This window comes from Zootoca vivipara, chromosome 2, assembly GCF_963506605.1.
Source record: "Zootoca vivipara chromosome 2, rZooViv1.1, whole genome shotgun sequence".
Classification (NCBI taxonomy): domain Eukaryota; kingdom Metazoa; phylum Chordata; class Lepidosauria; order Squamata; family Lacertidae; genus Zootoca; species Zootoca vivipara.
In genome coordinates this window covers 82277715-82290429 of record NC_083277.1, presented here as the reverse complement: position 1 = coordinate 82290429, position 12715 = coordinate 82277715, and the positions used below count along the sequence as shown (strand labels likewise).

The window sequence follows — 12715 nt, the reverse complement described above, 5'->3', positions numbered from 1 at the left end:
TGCTTAAGAGGCTGTGTGCTTTGAAGTACCAGCTGCCTTCTGGGTGGGGACGAAACGTATAATGGGAGATGGTTGGTTGATGCCCTATTTGAGCTTTCTAGTCGCTTTTAGAAACAATGCGCTGGACTGGAGGGACCTTTGGTCTGGTCCGCCTGGGCTCTTTCTGTTTAAGCGCGTGCCGGGCGAACAGTTCTTCGGAGAGGCTCTCCCGGCTCCCGCCTTGGGCTCTGCAGCACCACCTCCCACACAGAGGAAGCGTGAGAAGCGCAGCTGCCGAGGGCCCCGCTGACCCCCGCGGAAGCCCTCACGCCCCTCCCTCAAAGCCATGTTGGGCCGGAGCAGAAAAGCAGCTTAGCCGGCACGTCTCGCCCCGCTCCCAATCAGATCAGGCCCGGCCAACTTGGTTCCCCCCGCTCGCCTCGCCGCCCACGACCGGGCCATTTCAGATTCCGCCCCACTCCCGCCCTGCCTCCTCAGCCGCTGTGCGACCTAACCCCCGCCAGCCAGCCACCCGCCCAAGCCCGGCGCCTTGAAGGCTTCGCCTTAGCAAAATCCCTGCCTAGGCCGAGGCTGGGGGAGCCTCGCGCCATCGCCTCACACGCCCGCTCACGGCGCGCCCCAACCACCAAGCTTCCCACGCGCGTCCAGGGAACCCCGACACAGTACCTGTACGGTTCCCGCGTGCCCAGGTTCAGGCCGCGGCTTCGGCGCCGAAGGAGGGAAGAAGAAGGTGGGGGCGGCAAGACGAACGCGACACGCGGGCGATGAGCCGGGCCGGCCGCCGTCTCTGCCGCTCACGTGACTAAGGCCAACAAAAAAAAAAAGGGCGGAGCAGAGGACCCGCTCGCGCACGTCTATAGACGATGGCAAAGCAAGCACGTCACGTGGCTTAGGAGAAAGGGCGGTAACCACGCCCTCTCATCCCTCCGTCCGCTAGTCCGGATGGAAGCGCGGCGCCTTGAGGCAGGCGGCTGACGTCATGTCGCGCAACCTAACATGGCCGCTGCCGCTGATGAAACGCTACAAAGCCAGACGGCGGGAGGCTTGACTATGTCGCCCAGCTGCACGTTTTCACCTCGAGCCGAACAGATTTCGTTTCGCTTGTTTTTAAAGTTTTTCTCCCGGCGCAAACTTCCGTTGGCTGAGGGGCCCACTGGGAGAAAACTCATAGCTTCGCATCTACCTAAAAACGCAAGCAAACAGTTCTTTTTCAAAGAGCCACATGACGCCTTTCCGTGCTCAGTGTAGCAGGTGGTGTCACCGAAAGGAAAAAGGAGTTCAAGAAGCCGTTGGGCGTGGGAGGCTGTCCCCGCCCACGTGGCCGGGCTGGCTTGTCTAGCCTGACCCGGACTCCGAGCTGGGCGGGGAGGTGCCGCGTTTTGTCGGTACAAGAAATAAGAGAGGGGAGCGCTTCTGGAGTCTTGTGGATGCATATTTCTGGAGGAGGGGCGGAGGCGTGCCCATTACGTTCTATGGAGCATATGCAGTGCTATCTTCAAATAATGTTGGCAGAGAAACGTAAAAAGATTATAGAGAGCTTGGAGCGATCAAACAAACGACACGGGGAGCAACCCCGTGTAAGCAACAGATCATGGCTGCCTGTTCAAAGATGGACAAACCCTGTGGTAGGGGGCTTCAAGGCACAGGCGTAGCCAGGATTTTTGTTAAGGGGGGGGGGAGAACCTCAGTTACCTATGTATTTTTATTGATTTGGTAGCTTCATTATAAACTAATCTTGTTGTATAAGAGATGACAATGCTTAGGGCTAGGCTGTTTGATTGTCACATGCATGGTGCTCTCTTATTGCATATATGTTTCTTGTACAGTACATGACAAGGTAACTTACATCTATGGAAAGATGGTATTGGGATTATTATTATTATATTTGTTAGTCTCCCTATCTTTCCCAGGGCAACCCAGTGACTACAACCAAATGAACACAAATAACAACAACCATTATAGATACAAACTAGAGCAAAAATAATTAAAAACTTCCCATCTACTTTTAAAAGGCCACAGATAGTTAAAGGCCAAAGGTCAGATTTTGAGAGCACATGGCAGGGTGGGAGAAGAGTTGGAGAGGATGGGAAGCCTATATGAATGAACAGCAGTGTTGGATACAACTTATGAACAGAAAACTAAAGGGCTCATAGTAAAAATTCATTGTCATATAAGTAGCATATTCACATCCCACTTTTCCTCCCAAGCACTCAAGGCGATAGATACGGTTCTCTACCTCCCGCATTTAATCCTCACAGCAATCCTGTATGGTAGAGTAGGCAGCAAGGCAGTGTGTTGCCCAAGATCACCCAGTGGGCTTCGCGGGGAGGGGGCGTTGAACTTTGGTCTCCTAATCCGGAACAAATCAATGCACCACACTGGATTTAGACAGTTTAAACTTTACACATAATGAAGTAAGATTCTACTGGTTCAGATGTGATCCTCAACCCGAGCACTCAAGAACAACTCGGTTGGTTGGTCTACCTTTTTATGCTATTTACTTCCATTCCGACATAATTTAGATCGCAACCGAAACATAAAAATAGGTAGTTAGCTGAATAGTTAGGGACTTAAACACTGCTGCGCATAGAAACGTTCAGATTTAATTAAAGCTACGTTGTAATACCGTTTGAAGGTGCTTTTGTTTATCGCGCGGCTCGAAGGAGCTCGGAAACAACCGTGCCTATCGGAATTCTAGATTACCTTTCAGTCTATTTTCCAATGCCCGCCCTATCCCTCCGCGGTCGGGTTGCTTCACACTGCGCAAGCGCGGAGATCCAGAGTTTAGGACTACATTTCCCGACAAGACCTGCGACACACCGCTCCTCCACGGCGCCCCCTCCCATTCCGGAGCTGGGGGAGGGAGGTTGCCCGGGCCGGACCCGGCAGCGGCCCCGAGCGGGCGGGCTCGGGCGAGCATGGGGGGCTGCCTTTCCTCGCAGGCGGCCGATGACCTGTCGCTGCTCAACGACTCTACCGGCGATGGGGCGAGCCTTGGGCCTGGGGATTCATCTCCACCGCCCATCCCTGTCCCGCCGCCCCCCTACCAGGTACCGAGGTTGCGGGGCGGAGGGCGAAAGGGGGGCTGCGGGACGGAGGGCGAAAGGGGGGCTGCGGGGCGGGTTCCCCCAGGCCTCTCCGACTGCGGTGCTGGGCGTTGGGGCCAGCCCTGGGTAGCCTACGGGGTTCTGCTACGCAAGGGAGTAGGAAGCCGACATATGGGGCGAGGAAATGCGGGTGGCATTTTGGGGGGTGGGCAGGGGTCGGGTATTGGCTTTGGGTTCTTGGGGTAAGTAGGGCGGGGTGAGCTGGAACAGTAGCTATAGATAGAAACTGGGATGACAGATTAGGATAGAGACCCCCGACCTCATCCAGGTATGCTAAGGAGACACAAGAATGGGGCTTGATGCCCTCTCGCCGTGTAGTCACCTGGAGAGTGGATGTTACTGGGGTGAGTTAAGCTCAGTATTGACTTGGGAATAGATGTACAACGTTGAGCAGGAGACAGAACAGTGTCTGTCAAGCACAGGAAGATAATCGATATTTTTGCATTGGCATTAGTATTGCCCTTTAACCTTTGGGCTGTACTGTGTGTTTGAGGTCATGGGTCAAGGTTCTCTCAAAAAGCTATGGAAACAGTTGTGTGACTAGGGCTGGGGTCTTGGTGGGCATTCAGGGCGAAGAACTCAAGTCATGAGTCAGTTACAGAAGATAAGAACTGGGGAACAGAAATAGTGCGGTGTGTGATTTATAAGAATGAGCGGTGGATCTGAAGTGAGGAGACCCAAATTCATGTTGAGCTGTGAACTGCTCCACATGATGAAGTATACAACTTATAATGTAGAATGTAAATGTGCCAGGACCTGCTTTGAAGTACAGACATCATACAGGTATGTTTGTCGGTGGGCCAAGATTGACTGCAGCCCCACAAATTGTATGCTTGGTGGCAAACCTGGGTTAATGTGGGAAATGGCTCTTAGTGAGCAGGGCAGTACTGAGCATAACGAATCAATTACTAAATAGGCTTGGTTGAAAATGAATGTTTAGACTCCAGGCTATCTTATGCTAGGTGTGCTTTCACCCAACCTGACAAATCTTTAGAAGATGTTGAGTTCCAGGCTGTGGTAAGCAGGAATGCAGAGCCAGATTTCATAACAATTTCATCTCTTTCTGCAGAAAAATGACATAGAACACATGATTGTTATGTCTTGTCCATTTCAACAGTTGTCCTGTGTGCCTTTGATATTTGCTTTCCCATGTCTGAGGTTTATTGTGGAGCAGCTGCATGTTTCTCTTGCATTTTTGCAAGCTGCCATACCTGCAGAGTAGCATTCTCCAATGTGGGGGCAGACGGTCTATGGAAGAAGAATTAGGAAAGACTGAGGGAAATTCTGGTGGTTTCATCCTGTTTGAAACCTGTGGAAGGTAAAGGCAGCACAAACTTAGTTTAAGAGGGTGGCTAGAACAAAATAACAGGACTCCATATCTCAAAGTACCAGAGTGGATCTTGGGAAGATGGCTGTTAGAATGTGTGGGGAATTTATTCACATTAATTTCAGAAACTCTTTGGGTTACCTCCTGAAACATATAGGCAGCAGATTAGACAAATGAAAAACCTGCTTCACACACACAAAAATCCCTACACTAATGTATGCAATTCATTACCACAGGATGTTGTGAAGGCCAATAGCATAGCTTGCTTTCTAAAGGAAATAAGCACCCTGATGAACTTCCATATTTAAGAAGAGTGTACCACAGATGATTGGATAATGTTTACTAACAACACAGAATGGCTGTTACCATCATGTTCTGCTTCTGAACTTCTTTAGCTTTTGGACTGGCCACTTTTAGACAAAATGCTGAATTAGGTAGACTATTGATTTCAGCCAGCATTGCAATTCTTGTGTCCCAAATCTTGATTGGGGCAGTGTTCCTAAGAATTATCATCTGATTTAGAGACCAGTAATTTAATGCATCTCTATGGGGGCAACTTGCAATTTGCTAAAATGTTTTCATTTTAAACACAGTGGCTTGGGAGCAAGGGCACGAAAGCAATTGGGGGCATGGGCGTTCCAAGCTAACAGTATATTATTGGACCACTGTCTCACAATAAATGTTTGTCTAGATACATCCCAAAATAGAGGAGCAAGAGAGGGATCTGATTGTTTTATGGTGAGTTAATTAGTTCTGCAAGGATCCCAACACCAGAGTCCATAGCAGACAGAAGGGCTTCTTATGCATCTGCAAATGATGCACTGTTTAGTTAGCAATTGCTGGCTCACTCCCCTGTAAAAACTTAAAATGCCAATCAGAAACATGACAGCACCATGATTTAGCCCATCTGGTGTACTACAGAGTAGATATTATCAGACAGTTTCAGCTTACATATACCAAAAAGTTAAGTATGTAAATGTAGGAGCCTGCAGGGTTATTTAGTTTTGCCACATTTGTGGAAATATGTTGAATAACTAGCTCTCCTGAACTAATATAGGTGCCTGTGAAGAAAGAATAGTTGACGGCTGAATTGCTGTATGTTGAGTGTGGGTTTATCTGCATTTGATAACTGGCTGGTTACAAGAGTAGCAATCACTCAGCCACTCTGTCTTCTGAATTTCTAGGAACATGCACCAATTCCAGTATATCACCCTACGCCCAGCCAGGCACGTCTTGCCACGCAACTAACAGAAGAGGAGCAGATCCGTATAGCTCAGAGGATTGGGCTGATTCAACATCTTCCCAAAGGAATATTTGATCCAGGCACAGAGCCATCGGAAAAGAAAATCAAAGAGTATGTTTTCCATGTGCAATGCTTTGTGTTTATCCAGTTCACTGAGGCTGAGACTATTTGCTAGTAGATGCATATATAGCCTTTATATCCCACTGACAGTGTGTAGCAATTCCCTTTCCAAAATAGAATATGGGTCCAGTATACCTGAAGGAGCGTCTCCACCCCCATCGTTCTGCCCTGACACTGAGGTCCAGTGCCGAGGGCCTTCTGCCTGGTTCCCTCGCTGCGAGAAGCCAAGTTACAGGGAACCAGGCAAAGGGCCTTCTTGGTAGTGGCAGCTGCCCTGTGGAACACCCTCCCACCAGATGTCAAAGAGAAAAACAACTACCAGACTTTTAGGAGACATCTGAAGGCAGCCCTGTTTAGGGAAGCTTTTAATGTTTAGATTATTGTATTTTTGTATTTTAATGTTTTGTTGACAGCCGCCCAGAGTGGCTGGGGAAGCCCAGCCAGATAGGCGGGGTATGAATAATAAAAATAAAAATAATTATTATTATACTGTCTGATTATTGGTTTTAAAAAATGTCCTAAAACAATATTATACCTGGCCATTGTGCTATTCTGTAAAGCATATGGGAAAGTGTCCTTATTTCCATAGCATGTTGCTGTACACTCTTGTATCAACTGACCCCACTTTTTTATTATTATAAAAAAAGTCTTTTGAATCTATTTACCAAATGGCGCAACTATCTTATTGAATAACTCATTAGGCAAAATTGCAGGATCTTAACTACTGTACTGGAAAGGGGACTTGAAAAAAAGGCAGGAAGCTGTCTCAAAAGCCGGGGAGTCGGGAAAATGGCTAAAAAGTAGAATGGGCTTTAGAGGAGGTTTGGAAGGGCTTCCACTCCTGAAGGAAAGGCTTATGTGCATGCAGAAATCCTAGATAAACTCATAAGTGCTGTGTTTAGCATTCCTGAACCTTAAGAACTCCAATTAGATGTTGCCATTCTAGCTCATCAGTATAGCAGAGATTTAGGGGGATGGAATAACTGAACACAGACTGATTTATGTCAGCAACCAGAAAAAGAACCTAGGAAGAGGTAGTCAGGCCAGGGACTCATCTAGTCCAGCATTCTCTTATCACAGTGGCCAGACAGATGTCCGTGGGAACCCTGCAAGCAGGAACCAAGTGCAAGAGCACTCTCTCCTCCATACAGCTTCCAACTGTGGCAGCAGAGCATAGACATCATAGCTAGTCGCCATTGATAGCGTCTACCTCCATGAATTTGTCAAATTCTCTTTTAAAGCCTTCCAAGTTGATGGCCACCACTGCCTGCTTTGAGAGCAAATCCTATAGTTTACCATGCACTGCATGAAGTACTGTTGTCTCTCCTGAATCATCTCAACATTCATTGGATGCCCATAAGTTCTAGTGTTATGAGGAAGAAAAACTTTTATCTATCTACTTTCCCCATGCCATGCGCAATTTTATACAATTCTATCATGTCAAATCTTCCTCACATATTCTCTATACTGAAAAGACGCAAATGCTACAGCCTTTCCTCAGTCGTGAGTTGTTCTGTCCCCTTGATCATTTTGCTTGCTCTTTTCTGAACCTTTCCCATCTCCACTATATTGTGTTTGCAGTGTGACCAGAATTTATACCCAATATTCCAAATGTAATCACAGCTTCTGCACTCTGCATTCACATCTTCATCAAGCTACCCAATTCAACTCCAAGGTCTAATTCAGGGTTGTCAGCCTGGTCCCTACCGCCCACTAGTGGGCGTTTCAGGATTCTAGGTGGGCGGTAGGGGGTTCTACGGCACAAGCTGAATCCTCCTTCCATTGAGCACTGGTGGGCGGTAAGGAAATTTTACCGTCAAGAAAGTTGCATTTGTGGGCGGTAGGTATAAAAAGGTTGACTACCCCTGGTCTAATTCCTGGTCACTCACTACCAGTTCAGACCGCATTACTATATATTTGAAATTAAGATATATTTGCCCTAACATGCATTACTTTACATTTATTTGCTCGTCCTCTCAGTTTTAGAGAAGTTCTTTTAGAGCTTTTCACCATCCCTTTATGATTTAACCACCCTGAACAACTTAGTGTCATGAGCAAACTTGGTCACCTATCTGCTCTAGCTTGTTTTTTTTTTTTTTAAGTACAGGTCCCAATACTAATTCTTGTGGGACTCCTTTCTGTCTGCTTTAGTTAGGTTTGTTCTATATGCTTGGTTATTTTATCCTTAACAATACTTTGTACCAGTTTTTTCAGGACAGGTGTTAAACTAATCAGCCTGTTAATTTCTAGGATTCTCCCTGGATCCCATTTTAAAAATCAGTGTCACATTGGCTACTTTCCAGTCTTCAGGTGTGGAGGTTGATCTTTGGAACAATTTACATATTTGCTGGTCTTTGACCGTATTAAAGTTTACTACTGCTACTACTACAATCATATTTTTATTAAGTCAGAAACTTCATATTTTAGTTCTTTGAGATCTCGTGAGTAGATTCAGACCCCAATTTGCCTCAATTCCTTAGACGTCATACAAAAGTTAATTCAGGCAAAAAGTTAGTCCCCCACCATCATTTTTCCAACAGAGCAATATCCCCCCCCCAACTATTAAAAAGATCCAATAAAATGAGAATATACAGCAGCAACTTTCAGCTGGGGTAATGCCCATGTTTTGGAATAGATGTAGGTGGAGGGTCATCCTTGAACCTTGCAAGTCAGAAGCAAACTATTTAAGATAGAGGGCTCTGTGTGTAACTGGCTTTCATGCTTTCCAGTCCTGCAACCAGTATTGGACACTGTTAAGAATGGAATAGTGAGACTAGATGACTTGCCAGTTAGTTCTTTACTGTACTGGGATACCTGAACTTATCATGTGGTGGCAAATTGGACAGGGAATGGGAGAGAGAAGTTTTAGAAGCCATCTTAGTGTCTTTAATAACATTTCCTTTTCTCTCTGCCTGATTTCAGGTGTGTGATCTGCATGCTGGATTTTGTATACGGAGACCCCATCCGGTTCTTGCCCTGCCTGCACATCTACCACGTTCACTGCATTGACGACTGGCTGATGCGATCATTCACCTGCCCTTCTTGCATGGAGCCAGTTGACGCTGCTCTTCTGTCCTCCTATGAGACTAACTGAGGTGGCTCGGTGCCCTGCTCTTGTTAATGCTTCCAGGCCCTGGCTGTGTGGGGGGCTGGGATGTGGCACACCCTTTTATTTGCACACTTCTGGGATACACCAAAGATCCTATGGCAGAGAATCTGATCCCAGGCCTTGAGGACAACACAGAACCATTCTAGCTTGGCTGGCTGTGCTAAAGGCTGACTTGTGCCATATTTGAGAATTGTAACCAGAGTAGGTGGAGATTGGGGGCGAAATGGCAAAGCAAGAATTGTCCTTTCACTCCACCCACAAATGCTGTTTTTTCTTTTTCTTTTTAAGAAGATCAAGATTATTCCTTAGGACTATTCTTACCCGCATACCTGTTTAAATCCCCACTGAGTTACCAAGTACAGGTCTGGGGTGTTACATGGGAGGGGACTGCAACTCTTTGACCAAAGAGAGAGTTGTTTAATGCTGACACTGGTTGCAAAGATCTTGTAATTTCAAATCCAGAAAGGAGTTTTAGCATTGTCACATCAACTCTGGTTGGTTTGTGGCATAATCTGGAGTTTTGAGAAGTGTTTTTTTATTTTTTTAAAAAGCATTTCTCCGTTATCCCACAAATGCTTCTTTTAACTAGGTGGGAAACTGGCGTCTTTAAAGCTTGGCCACTATTGAAATCTTACCCAGTAGCACTTGTGCTACAATGCACAAAGCAAGTCTAAGGGGTTTGTCTCAGTTCTCTGTGGAGGCAATTTGGAGCAGTGACCTTGGCGGGGAGACTTAAGCTTGATTTCTGTAGCTGTTGGAGTCAGAGTGCTTCTGTTTAAAGGTTCATGTTTCAACTAAGAGTGAAAGATACATACTTTTCACTTGCTCTCTTCTGCTTTTTAAGATTTTAAGATACTTTTAAGGTGAAGGAGACAGAAGAGTTATTTGTTAAATAACAGCTTTTTAGTAAGTTAGTGATGAAGTACAAAAGCCTCCTCTACGGATGGTGGGTTAAGGCATTCAAGTGCACTATTGTAAAGGGTAAAGAAAGATTGTTTGCCCAATGTTTACTCTGTTTGCCTTACACAAAATGAACTCTTGTCCCATAAGAACCTGCTAGCAATTAATGCCATGCAGCAAGCTCACTATTTGGAAAGGCTTCCCTTAGTCATGCTCTGTTTATTGCCTTGCAAGTGGAGAGGCGTGAAAGTGCTTTTCTGATTATGCATTGTCCTTAACAAGGATCTAGCACTTGAAAGTAAAACTGATGTGTGTTGCATTCAAATGGAAATAAAATAGATTGCATATAATCCCTTGTAGAAAGAAGTATTTGGGCAAAGCGGACTGCTCAAATCCCTTTTCTTCCATTACTCTTTCCAGCTAAAATGAATGTCAGCAGCACTTGACAAGGAGAATTCTTCTACTGGTCAATCATCAGTGTTTCTTTTCTGTACTACCTTTTGTCTTTTGCAAAAGATGGACTTGGTGGTTAGTCCATTTCCGATTAGGCATAATTTTAGAGTTGCAAGGTCCATGCTGAGACTTGGGCCCTTCCTCTTTCCTTATTGTCCCAGGAAAGGAATAACAGCAGCTGCTTTCTAAGCTACATCACAAACCACTTTTCAATGGCAGGATCCCAAAGGTGGTGAGCAGAGAAGCAGCTGCAGCCCAGTTCCCTAGAGAGCTTTCTTGCCTTGAAGGAACAGCAACAACTAATAAGGAGCAGTGTTGTTGTCATCTTAAAGGGATGACAGGAGATGGGAAATGAAGTAGTTAAGATTCAAACTATGTTCCTGAAGGCTGCTTCTCCTGCAGTCACATCAGGGCCTGATTTGTAGCTGGTTTGCTACAAGTTTCATGTTTACCTTTGCAACTGTCATCTAAAGACTTTCAACACATGCAACAAATAGCAGGGGAAAGAGGAATGTAGGAGTAGAAAAGAATAATAATGGCAGGGATGACATTTAAAAAAACTCATATTGTCTCCCCAAAGGTGGGGAGGCATCTCTAATTCAGTGGTACAGTTAGGTAATTTTAGATTCTGAACTTAATGGTCTTATGGGGGCTCCACTCTTTAGATGGTAAAGCACATTACTTACCTATTCAAAAATGTGGCAAGCCAGCTGTATTACATTTGGGGGCTCTCCTGCTGAATAGGCCCCAAGATTCCTGCCCCGAAATCCTCTTGGGGCAGCACCACTACACTAATGAAAAGTATCAAGTATTGGTGGAGACCTCTGCCCAAAGCTCTGAGGAACCACCATCAGCCAGAAAGTACTGAACAAGACATGCTACTAGCCTGACCTTATAAGGCAGCTTCATATGTAAAGATGGTTCACTGTGGAGTGAGTAACAGCACCCTGAGTTCCATTTGGCCTGATACACCCACTAGCATCAATCAAAGGAATGTCTAATGCACATTTGAAGACTGGCTGGAGTGGAAACGAAGTTGTTCTGCTGGCAACTGGGTGTAGGGCCTCAAGCAACTGAAAAGAGGTAAGTGATCGAAGTTCTGGCTGGGGCAATATAACCAGGTCAGCACAACATCTAGCAGAAATGATACTTTCAAATAAATTTCACAGTGCAAAAAATATATAGGTTACCTATCATTGTGTTTTGAAAAGAACAAGCAGCAACACCTAGAAATAAAGATGAATATATCAAGCAACTGTTGTAACTGCAATGAATGTGAAGCTATGTTTTCATACCCCTGCTATTATTAGCTCATTCTTTAACTATATATTTTCCAGAATAGTGAATGAACAGTATATTAATCTTGCCCTCTGGAAATGTTCCCTAGCACAGTGCAATTACACCTTCACCAGATGCATAAAGAGTTATCCTAAGCTAAAAAATGTGTTTATATCCTGCACTTACTGTGAAGAGTTCAAGGAGTGTACATAGTTTGCCGTTTCCCTGTTTTATCCTTGTAGCCTGTTAAGCTGAAAGAAAGTGATTGGCCCATGGTCATCCAATGAGCTTCATGGTCAAATGGGGATTTGAATGTTCATCTTCCAAGCCCAAGGTCCAGCACTCTCAACCACTACATCACATTGGATTCCCATGCATGTGATAGGAGAGGGAGAACTATTAGCGGTGTAGTTAGTCTAGTTTGTGCCTTTTAGAATTTCCTCCTATGTTAAAACTTAAATACATAAAATCATTAGTGAATATTCACAAAGCAGTGATGAGTCACTAATGATTTTACATATATTTAAGTTTTAACATAACTTTTAACGACTATTGCATTTTATATCCTCCTAACCCCACTACCAATGTCTGTGTATAAAATTAAAAAGATGAGATAACACTTCTTGCATATGATCAAGTATAGTACTTTAGTCCACAAATGCACATACCACTAATATATTTGATAGTCTTCAAGGTGTCACATAATTACTGCTTTTGCTGCAGCAGAGTAACATGATTACCTCTGAAAGGTACTACCCAGCCATAGGCTATACCAGGGGTCATCAAACTTTTTCAGCAGGGGGCCGGTCCACTGTCCCTCAGATGTTGTGGGGGCCGGACTATATTTTGGAAAAAAAATATGAACAAATTCCTATGCCCCACAAATAAACCAGAGATGCATTTTAAATAAATGGACACATTCTACTCATGTAAAAACATGCTGATTCCCGGACCATCCGTGGGCTGCATTGAGAAGGCAATTGGGCCGCATCTGGCCCCTGGGCCTTAGTTTGGGGACCCCTGGGCTATACAGGCAACTCCGCATTTGCACAGGGGTTGCATTCTTGGCACTCGTCAGAGAAGTGTGCATAAGCCCACCCTGTCCCCACTCCACCCTCCACTGGGTCCAAAACAACCCATCTGCCGGCGGTCACTTTTCAATTGACCACACGCAAAAT

At 45.4% G+C, this 12715-nt stretch overlaps 2 protein-coding genes across 3 annotated transcripts in view; one reads left to right on the top strand and one right to left on the bottom strand.

Moving 5' to 3' along the window:
* The window catches only part of TNPO2 (transportin 2), a 32755-nt gene extending 31963 nt beyond the window's left edge, over positions 1-792 (bottom strand). For both annotated transcript variants that reach the window (XM_035104910.2, XM_060271746.1), the window contains exon 1: positions 667-792. The gene's annotated coding sequence lies outside the window, so the exon portion shown is untranslated. The remainder of the gene's footprint in view (positions 1-666) is intronic.
* A 1956-nt stretch (positions 793-2748) lies between these two features.
* On the top strand, positions 2749-10156 carry LOC118080004 (RING finger protein 11). The gene is made up of 3 exons (XM_035104912.2): positions 2749-3050; positions 5619-5788; positions 8720-10156. The coding sequence occupies exons 1-3, from the start codon at positions 2919-2921 to the stop codon at positions 8889-8891; spliced, it is 474 nt and encodes a 157-aa protein (XP_034960803.1). The 5' UTR covers positions 2749-2918; the 3' UTR covers positions 8892-10156.
* Positions 10157-12715: the final 2559 nt, after the last annotated feature.

What these genes read in the sequence shown, in the direction of transcription:
- LOC118080004 (XM_035104912.2), top strand. Translation starts at nt 2,919, where the DNA reads ATGGGGGGCTGCCTTTCCTCGCAGGCGGCCGATGACCTGTCGCTGCTC. An exon ending in TCCCGCCGCCCCCCTACCAG is followed by an intron (nt 3,051 to 5,618) that starts GTACCGAGGTTG and finishes CTGAATTTCTAG; the next exon opens with GAACATGCACCAATTCCAGT. An exon ending in TCGGAAAAGAAAATCAAAGA is followed by an intron (nt 5,789 to 8,719) that starts GTATGTTTTCCA and finishes GCCTGATTTCAG; the next exon opens with GTGTGTGATCTGCATGCTGG.